Here is a 12,306-nt window from a genome sequence, read left to right as displayed (position 1 = left end):
GAGACTGGATGAGGCTGGAGGAACAGGTTGGGGAAGGCCACCCAGTCTTTGGGCCTAGGTCTTTCTCCTTTTGTGTCTTCATAGTAGTTAATGAGGGTATTCTGAGATGTCTGTGTTGGCTTGGGGTTGTGACTCATGCTGCATAAGAGCCCTTATACAATATGCATCAGAATTTAGGAAATAGTTGCTGACCAAACTGTGGTCATTTGGAACCTAGAGCTAGCTCTTTAAACGATTCTAGCTGAACTCATTCCTGACTTCCCATACCTACAAAATGTGTAATTTGACTTATCACTGAATAAATACTTGTATGTCCTGGAGAGCAAGATTTGCTGGCATTAAAATTGGTGTATTTATTTTAAATGTCATATTTAAAAAACTGTCACATGGCATAATGGATAGAGAGTTGTTTTACAGAAAGGAAGACCTGAGTTCAAGTCCTGCTTCTGAAACATACTGAATCTGTGACCATGATCAATTTTCTTAATCTTGCAATATTCTAGGAAGTGTCCTAAGGCTTACTAGAGAATGTGCTGACCCGTATTGGTAGAGGAAGTTCCCTATATAATGCCATTGTTTGGTCATTTCAGTTGTGTCTGACTCTTCATGACCCCATATTAGGTTTTCTTGACTAAGACACTGGAGTGATTTGCCATTTCCTTCTTCAGCTCTTTTTTTTTTTTTTTTGGTGAGGCAATCGGGGTTAAGTGACTTGCCAGGAGTCACACAGCTAGTAAGTATCTGAGGTAAGATTTGAACTCAGGAAGATGAGTCTTCTTGACTCCAGGCCCAGCACTCTTACCTACTGAGCCCCTAGCTGCCCTCCCTATATAATAGTAAGCATATATACAGTTCTTCAAGGTTTGCAAAGTGCTTTACATATGTTTTATCATTGGATTCTCATGACAACCCTGGGAGATGGGTGACTTATCTAGGGCCACACAGCTAGTGTGTGTCTGCAGTAGAATCAAACTCCAGTCTTCCAAACTCCATATCCAACATTCTATTCACTGGGCAACATATATGCCTATGAGAGAAATAAGAGGTCCAATCTCTATCCCTAATATTTAAAAATGTCTCCTAATATACATTTAGCCTTGCTCTCTTTTTCTTTAACAGCAGCCTGCTTTGCTTACTTCTAGTCCCAGGTATGGGAAGGGAGGGAGAGGCTGATCAAGCAATAGACCTCTTGTACCATAGATCAAACCAGTGGATAGCCTTGGACCTTAAAGACAGGAAGACCTGAGTTCCAATCTTGCCTCAGACACTTACTAGCTTTGTGATCCTGGGGACGTCAACTTAACCTCACTCAGCCTCAGTTTCTTCATCTGTAAAACGTGGATAATAATAGCACCTACTTTCCAGGGCTGTGTAAAGTGCTTTGTAAATCTTAAGATCCTACGTAAATGCTAGCTAGCATCATCATTCCCTCTAACTCTTTCTACAAGAGATGACTACCATTACGTCCTAGGCGGAAATGAAGAGCAGGGGAGGGAATTGGTTTGTAGCTTTGCCTGAACATTTTTAGGATTAAATTTTTAAAAAAAGAAACTCTGAAAGTTATTTTAGAGATGAAAAAATCATAGAAATTTATTTTTAGAAGTACAAATATATCTCAGTTGCATTTAGCTACAGTACAAAGGGAAATCAAATAGCACCTGGGGTGTGTTGGGACTCATAAAGACCTATTCCCCCTAACTCCTCCTTCCATCTGCCTTCTTCTTTTTCAACTCCACAACACAAGCCAACAGATCAACAAAAGAGTCTTTTTTTTTTTCCTTCTATTCTGGCCACTGGGTCTCGAGAGGCCTGATTTTCATGCGAACAGTCCTGAGGGAATAGTCAGAACCTCGGAAGGGGATCCAGACTACTCCATTCTCAATCTCATAAGGACTGTTGTCCCTTGGGTCATAAGACCCTCCCGGGTAGTAAATACCATTTAGATTGGCCCCCTGACAGTTGTTGTACCACCAGCCACCTCCATACATTTCGGCACAATTCTCCTCCCACTGGTCATTGTCCTGATCGAAGGTGCTGAATTGCATGTTGGCATGAGATGTGTACTCAGTTCCTTCCTCCACAGAACCTTCGATCAGGGCATCCCCAGCAGTTCCCCCATAGGAGGAAATCCGTAGGACATACCCTTCTGCCTCGGATCCGACACGAACATTATACTCAGCATATACTTCATTCCCATCCCAGTCCTCCAATTCTACTCGAAGGACAGACTCCCTCTGAGTGAGCAAGTGGAGGTATTCATTACCTAGCCAGAATTCTCCTTCCCCTTTGCCATTGACCTTGCCGAAACCTCTCTTGTAGTCTCTCCATGTCCGGTTAAAATTCAATGATCCATCACTTCTCTGCTGGATCAAAAGCCATCCTCCCAAACTGGTCTCTTGGTCACAGTACACAGAAATAAACTTACTGGATCCTGCTGGCTTGATACTGAAAAGACCACTTGGGGCACCTGAAGGGTGTATTTGCAGGACATCATCACAGTCTAAAAAGAAAATTTGAGCTGGTTGGCAGAAGTTATGCTCAATCAAGGTTCTAAAGTCAGGCCTGGGCCTAGATAGAATTAAAACAGATCCCGGCCTCCCAGGATATACATTGGGTAAGAACCTATGCAAAAAAAAAAAAAAAAGGACATTTCACATAGGGTTTTCCTCAGAGGAAAATCAGAGCTTTATTTGAATATCATGGTAAGTGGTACGTGACCAGCAGTGATGATATTTAAAGATCACTTATTATTACAGTGTTGTAGCTTTTCCCCCCTATTATCCTACCTGTTCTAAATGTCAACTGAGACATGCAAAGACTAATCAGTGAAACGGGAAGGGGATATGCGAAGGGGCACTCACCACTGTGCATTCTGAATGTTAGATTTATCTACCTGGGCCAGCCTTGGAGGGCTAGCTCAAAATTGGTTTTCAGAGGAGTTTGTGGGTACCTCGGGCACTGCGGGTTCTACTATGACTTCCTTTGCTACTACGGGCTTTGATGAATGTGCTTTCCTCTCTGTGGATCTCCCCATCAGCTTCATCTGCCATTTTCAAGCTCTTGCTTCCTTTGCTGAAAGTCTTGCTACTGGATACTACTGTTCTGTGACTAACACTCCCTTCACTTGCAGGGGAAAAGACAGGCTCCCCAAAGTGAAATGAGCTTAAGTCATCAGTGTCTTCATCATCCAGATGTGATGCTGAAACCTTACTGCCGGATTCTGGGGATGTCTCTGAGGCATAGCTAGAATCCCCTCGGTTGCTTGAACTGTGGAATCCAGTTGATCCAGTGCTGAAGAATTTAGCATGTTCAGGATGTAGACGATGGAATTCATCTAGGCTACCTATGCCTGTGAAAGATAATGAGCCGCTCTCAGGATGCTCAAAATTAAAATCTGGTATGTCACCACAATCGGCACCATCTTCTGAGTTGACCACTTCTTTGGTCACTTCCTTTCTGCCATCAGGACCCACAACAGTCTTGGTGATAGTTTTGGAACATGAACGGCGTGTGGTGGTGGCACCAGATACGGCCTTTTCTTTACTCACTACAAACTCTTTATCTCCTCCAGAAATAAGTTTGCTGGTCTGGAAACCTCCGCCTCTACTTGAGCTCCCACTTGCTGATGATTCGTCATATCTGCTCCAATCCTGATGACCCCAATCTGGGTTGGCAGGCCTAGAGCTCCCACGCCCTGAGCTATCAGGCCTGGAGTCGCCAGATCCATAGTTCCCACGCCCTGAGATGTCAGGCCGGGAGTCCCCAGATCCATAGTTCCCACGCCCTGAGATGTCAGGCCTGAAGCTCCCAGATCCATAGCTCCCATGCCCTGGGCTGTCAGGCCTGAAGCTCCCAGATCCAGAGTTCTCTATGTACCGTGATTCAGTGCCTCCAAAATTCTGGGTTCCAGAAATTCCACTCCCAGGACTTTCTGGTCTATAGTTTCCAGGTCTGGTGCTTCCAGGCTCCGAGCCTGTTCCAGAAGGTGAGGCACCTGCTGGGGAATTCCTATCTCTGCCTGGTGTCTCCAACACCATTTCCATCTGTTTCATTTCCATTAATGCTTTCCACTCTGGGGCTTCCTGAAGCTGGCTTTTGAACTTCCCGGGAATCAGATCTTTTGCAATCTGCATTTTCAAGTTGGGCAAGTATTGGACCTCTCTGCTGGGGTATAAGTTGATGGCTGCCACCTGCTCAAGTTGCTTCTGTTCCTCTTCATAGCTCTTTATGTTGAGTTCACGTGCTAACGATCTACTACATGACCCTTTGCAGGATCGGATCTTGATGTCAATGTCCACCTAGAGAGAAGGAGAAAGGGAAGAATAAAGATAGAAGGTGAGAGTCATGAGCTATGATGGGTGAGGCCCTGATGGTTTGTAGTTTTCTTGTGGCTCTATTCATTTCTTTGACTCATGGATGTGCCAACCAATACTCTCCATTTTCCATCTGATGGAGGATCTAGGAAGAGTTAGGGTTTTCTGGTGGCATGGTATAATGAAAATAACACAACATTTCCATGTGGTAAAGAATTTTTAATAGAAGAACTAGAGTTTTCTGTGAATATGAGATAATGAAAAAACTCAGCATATGGAGATAGAAGCACCTGGGTTCAGATTTTACCTCTCTCACTGTGTGACCTTGGACAAGTCATTAGCCTACCTTAGCCTGAGTTGCCTCATTTATAAAGTGAGGGGGTTAGGTTAGATAATTTCTAGGGCCCTTTGAGCTCCATATCTTGTGAACTTGTGGTTTAGGGGAAAGTATGGTATTTAGAGTCAAAAGACCTAGATACAAATCCTGATTCTCTGTCACTTAGTACCCATGTGACCTAGAGGAAGTCACTTAGGAAGTCACTTAACTTATCAGGGTCGATTTCCTCATTTGTAAAATGGGGCAGTAGAGATTAGAAACTTTCTAGTTCCTCTTCCAAATCAAACTCTTATGACCCCATAACCCACTGGGGAGTTAGAGCTTCTCAGTGACTCCCTTAAGGCTAGCCAAGAAGGAAATATGAATTGGGGTCTAGCTTAGCTATTCTGACTAGAGACTGAGGTTCTATCTAAGTTCATAGGAAGCAAGGATCAAGGGACATCTCATAAAAGCGAACTGTTTGGAAAGACTTCAGAGACTAGAGGATGATTGTTTCTCATTCTTCCACACCTGCTATTTGGAAACAGGGGAACCAGGCTCATAAGTCACCTACCTCAAGTCGCTTCATCTCCACCAGCTGATTACGGATATCGTTCTGCAGAGAAACGATTTTTTGTACTTGTTCAGTCACTTTGCGCTTCAAGGTTTCAATTCTTCTCCTCAGATCATCGGACACTTGGCTAAACGCATTATCATTATCTGAAACAGGAGATATGAGTAATGTGACAAGTGCCAAGTGGCTTGCTTAGAATAGCCAGAGTCAAAAGGATATGCTTCTACATTAAAAAAAAAAAAGGCCCATAGATATTTAGTTTGAAATCTGCCATGTATACTTAACTTGTAGAGCTAAACCAATTAGTCATATGACTTTTGGCATGTAACATGGCTTAATTTCCACTGGAGTTCTCCTCCTGTTTCCGGTCATGGTATGGAGGTAACCCAGAGCACTCGATGTCTGCTTGGGAGAGCTCTAGTTCTGCCAGGTTCTACTTACCAAGGTAGAAAGTGCAGGCCAGATGATAGATTCTTTGTTATCTGAGGACAAGCTTGCTAAATTGGGAGAGGAACTTCTGCCATGTTGACCATAAGGCACATAGCTTTCAAAGAACATATATTAAAGCGTTCCCTCTCTGTACAACTCAAAGCTACAATTGAATGACCTGGTTGCATTATATATATATATATATATATATATATATATATATATAGATAGATATAGATATAGATATAGATATAGATATAGATATATAGATATATATATATATATGTGTGTGTGTGTGTGTGTGTGTGTGTTCCCAGCAGGATGAAATTACTACTCTTGCTGCAATAAAAAAAAATCACAGTTTCCATGTGTATTTTAAATGATAATTACAAAAAGACACAGGCAACATGGTTTAGGGGACAGGGGGATGTCCTCAGAATCAGAACGACCCTGATTTAAATTCTACCTTGTCATAAAAAACTCAGTAATGCAGTAGATAGAGCACTGGACCTGCAGTCAAGAAGACCTGAGTTCAAATCCAGCCTGAGACACCTTCAAACTCTGTGACTCTGAGCAAGTCACTTAACCTTTATCTACCTTAGTTTCCTCAACAGTAAAATGAGGATAATAATAGCATTCCCAAGATTGTTGTGAATATCAAATGAGATAATTTTTGTAAAGTATTTAGCTTAGTGCCCAACATATAATAGGTGCTTAATAAATGCTTATTCCTTCCTCTCATGTATATTATTTGTGTGATATTTATTTAAGTCCCTGGTATCTCCCAGCAAGTCTCAAAGACTCTAGGCTAATGATTAGATGCTGACCAATCAACCATTAGAAGGAGTTTCCTCTTCAGTAGTTCCTGACGTCAATGAAATCACTACTTTAATAAAGATTGTTTTACCACAATCCAGTGGGAAGATCATATACCTAAGTTATAATCCTCACTCCAACATGTGACTTTCAATGTCACCCACAAGCAAATCAGAACTATGGATGTGCCTCAGTCTCTCTGTGAGATAAAGGGAGCAGCAGCAAATCCCACCTTACATCACAGGAATCATCCCAACACGACAGAGTGGGCACATGAGATAGTATCTGTCGATGCACCAATTTTTTTTAAAAGAATAAATGGAATGTAGAAATCCAAGGTAATATCTTCTGCATAGAAAGTGTTGGTTGCTACCAAATCTAAGTATCAAATACTCACTATAGTCGTTGGCTGTGTCCCCTCTCAGAACCTCCATGATGGTCCTGGTCACTGAGCTAGAATCTTTATTGTTCCTTTGATAATCAAACAACAAATTTCTGATCTTGGTGATTCTATTAGTGAAATCTTCATTGGTTTCATCAATCAGTCCCTTCATCCTGCATCCAGAAGGGCACTTATATGTCTAAAAAGGAGGCAGGGGAAAGAGAATTGTTTTAAGGAATTATTTGATGTTAAAGAAAGCAGCATGTTGAGGATGAGTAAGATGAAAATTTCCCAAACTACAATCAGTGGAGATAGAAAGAAAATCTTCATGTGTTTTTTATTGTTAGACTTTACCCCTCCAGGAGCCATAATGCCCATTGCTTCTCTCCCCCCACCCATCTGGTATTTTCTTGACTTAGGAGTGGTTCACAGCATTGGTTTGTGCATTTGGAAACATTGGAAAGGGATGTGCACAACTACAAGACAAGCCCCAGGTTCCCCTCAACTTTGAGGCCAAAGATAATATCTAGGTTCTACCTAGATACCACCTAGTTCAGGAGTTCTTAGCCTTCTTCTGTGTCATGAACATTTTCTGCAGTCTAGTGAAATCTATGGACCCCTTTTCAGAATAATGTTTTTTAAAAGCATAAAGTAAAATACACAGGATGGCAAAGGAAATCAATTATGCTGAAATATAGTTATTAAAACATTTTTAAACAAGTTCAAAGACTCAAGGTTAAGAATTTCTAATCTAAAGACCACCCAAGTCATTTCTAGGCAATACCTAGAATTTAAGTTTCAAGTATTTGCTACAATCCTTCAGGTCCTGTTTACTTGGAATCAAACTACCTTTGGCTGGTTAGCCCAATGGTTAGTGTCCATCGGTAGATAATTAGATATTCTTACTGTGAGAGGTTGTGTTAGTACCCCTCAGGGCTTGTTTCCTTTCCATTTAGATATTCCTAACCAGGAACTGCTAATTAGTTGATTGTAACAAAAGAGTTGGCTGATTCATACTCATTTCAAAACCTTGGCTTAGTAGGGTTTTGGTGTAGGTATTAGACTGCTTTTCCCCCTCTCCCTTGTCTTGCTCTTTCATCAAAGTCCTCTGTTGCCTCATTATGGCTCAGGGGTGACTGTGGTCTCTTAAAGCCTAGGCCAGCAGGGTACAAGCTCTATAAGGTTCTATCAAACTGGAAGGTGCCAGGTGTGGTCTGCTGATGAACTGCAGTTTGGCTATTCAGGTTCTAGCCTAAGCTTAACCGGGGAGGATCATCACTGGATTGGCCACAGGATGAGGAATATTTTGGTCAAAGCAAACCAGATGCCAAGTGGTAGAGGGAGGTTGCAATGTCCTTTAGCGACCAATCATTGAAAAAGGGCTGCCTTACCCAATCTTCATCAGAACAGAAGGGCCAGTCACCTTCTTTGCAGGAGGAGGAGACGCGTTCCACAACTCTGGGACCCCGAACACCTCCTCCTTCAGCTAGGAAGCTTCCTTCGTCTTTAGTTGCCTGTAGAGAATCAAAAGACAAAGGAAAAAGTTGTCACCAGTGTGTATGATCTGGGAAAGGCTCCAAACCACTATTTGAGGTCCAGGAGCTGGCTAGTGCAGTGCATAAAGTACTACATCTGGAATTAGGAAGATGTGAGTTGAAATCCTGCCCTGATGCTTACCAGTTGTGTGATCCTGAGCTAGGATCTGTCTGTCTCACTTTGCTCATCTCTAAAGTGGAGATAATAGTAACAGACCTACCAAGATTGTTGGGAGAATAAAATAAAATAGTATCTGTAAAGTGTTTTGCAATCTTCAAAGTACAAAATAAATACTAGTTAACGTTATTTTAAGCAACAACAAAATGTTTGGGATGGTGACAAATTCAGCTAGACTTTTCCATGTGTATTAATAATTAGGAATAGAGTGTGACCTTGGTGGCATGCTGCTGGCAGAACATGGTTTTGAATCAATGCAGAGAATGGCGTTGCCACTGTTTGTGACTATGTGAGGGATAGAGTTGGTGCCAGAGCTTTGGAAAAGAGAAATAGTCTTTCTACTTTGAGACAACTTGAGTGGCTCCATACTGTCTTGTGGACTGACTTGAGAGGCATAGAGAGAGACAGGCTTTGGAAGGCAGAAGGGTAAGCCTGCACCTCAATGTGTTTTACAGCTTAGTTGGGAGTTGAGTTACAGAAGTATCCTAGTGATAGTCTGGTGAGTGTCCCAAGCTCTTCTAAACCCTCTTCCAAAGTCACCATCTAGTTCAGAAATAAAATCAGGTGACAGCAGACTCATTAATCTACAGTGCCACTATTTCTCAGACAGCAAAACACACATCCTTCACTTTAGACCAATCCATCTCTTCACTTTCCTCCAACACCATGCTTATTCTTGCTTCAAAGTATTTGTTCAGCCCCCTCCCACTTGGAACATCTCCTCCTCTTGACTCATACGAATCCTATACATCCTTCAAATCCCACTTCCTCCAGAAAGTCTCCTCTGATGACCAGACCATATTGATGAAGGTATTTATAAAGAGCTGTAAAGTTTACAAATCACTTTACATACATTATCTCATTTGAACTTCACTACAACTTCTTGAGATAACTACTAAAAGTATTATTATCTCACTTTTACAGGTGAAGAAACTGAGACTCAGGTCAAATGACTCACTCATAGTCACAAGGCTACTAAGCTTTAGAGATGAATTTATAGCTTGGTCTATCATATGCCAGAGGCATAGATGTGATTATCATGACATTCAGATTCCAAAATCATCTTTCCACGTCTCTGTTGATTTGAGCCTTTCCTTTTTGGAATAGGGAAAGCTGGATAAAAAGCTAGTCAGCCCATGGAACTTTATTTTGGGAGACTCGATTTTATATTCAGATCCACAAATAACATTTGTGATCCCAGATTCAAAACATGATAGGAAAAATTCTCACATGTGATTATCCATTTTTAAAAGTAACAGCTAAGTGTGGGGCTTCACCATTTCTATTTTAAGACTCAATTTTTGAGGCCTTCGCTGAGAACGTTTTAATACGCCCAGAAGAAAGACTGACTCATAACTAGGCGCAACTCCCTAGAGCTTGTTAAGGGAAGCAGGCCGCTGAATTTTTTGTCTGTTGCATATAATAGTAACAGAGAAGCAATTAAAAGCCACTCATCAAATTGAAGTAAGCCAAAGACAACAAAGCCAAATCTTGATTATCTGTAGTAATGAGGGGCCCAGAAAGCAAGAATAATTGAAATCCATATATGATCCAATGCCTCATTATATTTGTAACTTTTTAAAGTTTTTGAATGCCTTAAAAAATATCGGGCATTCATTTCCCATTCCCAAGATACCATCACTTCATGGAACCCTCCCTCCTTGGGGGAAGATTGGAAGACAGAGAGAGAGAGAGACAGAGAGAGAGAGAGAGAGAGAGAGAGACAGAGAGAGAGACAGAGACAGAGAGAGAGACAGAGAGAGACACAGAGAGAGACAGAGAGAGACAGAGACAGAGACAGAGACAGAGAGAGAGAGAGAGACAGAGAGAGACAGAGACAGAGAGAGAGACAGAGAGAGACAGAGACAGAGAGAGAGACAGAGAGAGACACAGAGAGAGTCAGAGAGAGACAGAGACAGAGACAGAGAAAGAGAGAGAGAGAGAGAGAGAGAGAGAGAGAGAGAGAGAGAGAGAGAGAGAGAGATTTTGGAAACATTGCCATATGAAGCTTTTCTGCATTTAGACAATTTCCTGGAGGAAAAGGTTAACAATTTTCAGAAAGCATAAGCAGTTCATAAGACTACCATTACTTCTGAAACACCATTATCTGTCTTACCAACTCCCTATGCTCCTGATTAAATAATAATTCACATTTATCTGGCACTTTAAGGTTTGCAAACCTCTATTCTCACTACAAGCCAGTAGCATTAACATTATTATCCTCATTTTTATGGATGAGAAATGTATTCTGTGGTGGATAGAGAGCCAGGAAAAACTAATTCAAGTCCTTTGTGACCCTGGTATTAACCTTTTGGTGTTCTAGGCAAATCTCTAAGCCTATAAATTATCAAGACCTAATTTGATAAAGTTAGTTGATTCTCAAGGAAGTCCACCAGGGATAGCACAGCTCCAGTCTCTGCTCTTATGTGTTTTACAAATGAGGAAACTGAGACTCAGAGAAATGGAGTAAACTTGTCCCATGTCACATAACTAGAAAGTTTGTATCAGGTCTTAAACCTAGACCTCTTTTGATTCTAAGTCATTCTCAAATATACTCTTACTACAATACACATATTTTAAAAGATTACTTATGTCCCTTAAAAGGGACAATGAAAAATTTCTACAAAAAACTACTATAAAGACAACATTTCTTGTCAAAGTAAAGAAAAGTAGGAAGTTAAACACTAAAGCCTAAGAAAGCCAATATTCTTAACTATAATTACTGAGTCTAAACATCATGGTGTTACTCGTGGCAGAGATTTCCAGGCTTTCCTAACATCCTTGCAAGACTTGGTTGCTCTGGACCAGACTAGAATGTCAAAGCCTTCCCTCCACTCTCCCTCCCACTCCCATTCATCCCTTGTGAATCATTGAGGTTCTTCCTCCAGTCCTTTGTCCAGGAACATGCCAGGCTTATCTAGGGAACTGTGTTCTGGCAGTTCCAAGTGTCCCCAACCATGAAACACCAAGTTTTTAACCGACCAGAAGCAGGAAAATTGATGAACCTGAAAAATAGTAATGATTTCAGGTTTGCAGGCCATTCTCACAAGAACTGCAGGTCCCTGATGGAAGTTTTTGTGGGCTAAGCTGAAAGAGGATAGAAATAAAGGACAAAATAAATCAAGAGAACCATACCCAGGCAGTGCCCACTACACACAGGACCAGGCAGAAGATCCTCCCTGGAAGCATCTTCTCAGGGGGTGGGAATGAATAGCAAAGAACTTCTGTAGAAGGATGACTTACACTGCTTTCTTCTTTCCATTTAAGTCCCTCCAGAAGTCTGTGTTAATGATTAGCTTTGTCATGTTTACAGGGTCAAGAGACAACCTGCATCCCCTTCTCCTGCTGTCAGTTTGGTGCCCCAGAAGCAGTTGCTTAACTTTTCCAAGCTTGTTTGCTTCCGATAAATTGTTGCAATGGTGACATTCACTTCTTAGGCCAGCACTGGGGGTGAGGGGGTGGGGTGGGCTCTGATGGGAAGAGCACAAATTCCTGGAACAGAGTGAATTGAACACTACCCAGAAGTTGATTTTGTAAAACAAAAGGGAGAAGGGAAGAAAATGGCCATACTTTTTCATATGGAGGATTAGAACTGGAGCTACCAGTGTCCCCTAAAACACAACCAAAGTCAAATGGATGTTTAACAACTCCCCCATAAATTCGGTTAGCATAAACCCCTACCTTGAAGCCTAAATTATCCAGCTGAGGGAGCTGCATTTCAAGAATCCCGCAAACCTTTGCCAAATTTCTGCTTTGAAATTAG

General features: G+C 41.6%; 1 protein-coding gene across 1 annotated transcript; it reads right to left on the bottom strand.

Moving 5' to 3' along the window:
- Window positions 1-1,560: 1,560 nt before the first annotated feature.
- On the bottom strand, window positions 1,561-11,794 carry FGA (fibrinogen alpha chain). The gene is made up of 6 exons (XM_020994104.2): window positions 11,679-11,794; window positions 8,222-8,344; window positions 6,846-7,029; window positions 5,204-5,349; window positions 2,951-4,298; window positions 1,561-2,500 (listed from the first exon to the last, which is right to left on the bottom strand). The coding sequence occupies exons 1-6, from the start codon at window positions 11,730-11,732 to the stop codon at window positions 1,782-1,784; spliced, it is 2,574 nt and encodes an 857-aa protein (XP_020849763.1). The 5' UTR covers window positions 11,733-11,794; the 3' UTR covers window positions 1,561-1,781.
- Between the last annotated feature and the right edge of the window lie 512 nt (window positions 11,795-12,306).

This window comes from Phascolarctos cinereus, unplaced genomic scaffold (genome assembly GCF_003287225.1).
Source record: "Phascolarctos cinereus isolate Bilbo 61053 unplaced genomic scaffold, phaCin_HiC Scaffold_9;HRSCAF=440, whole genome shotgun sequence".
Classification (NCBI taxonomy): Eukaryota; Metazoa; Chordata; class Mammalia; order Diprotodontia; family Phascolarctidae; genus Phascolarctos; species Phascolarctos cinereus.
Note: the sequence above shows the minus strand (reverse complement) of the source record. Positions and strands in the feature narration are given on the sequence as shown.

Excerpts from the sequence above, each read along its gene's own strand:
- FGA (XM_020994104.2), bottom strand. The coding sequence starts at position 11,732 with ATGCTTCCAGGGAGGATCTTCTGCCTGGTCCTGTGTGTAGTGGGCACT. Across the intron at positions 5,350-6,845 it reads GGACACAGCCAACGACTATA|ATAATGATAATGCGTTTAGC; the intron begins GTGAGTATTTGA and ends CTCCTGTTTCAG. Across the intron at positions 4,299-5,203 it reads TGGAGATGAAGCGACTTGAG|GTGGACATTGACATCAAGAT; the intron begins GTAGGTGACTTA and ends CCTTCTCTCTAG.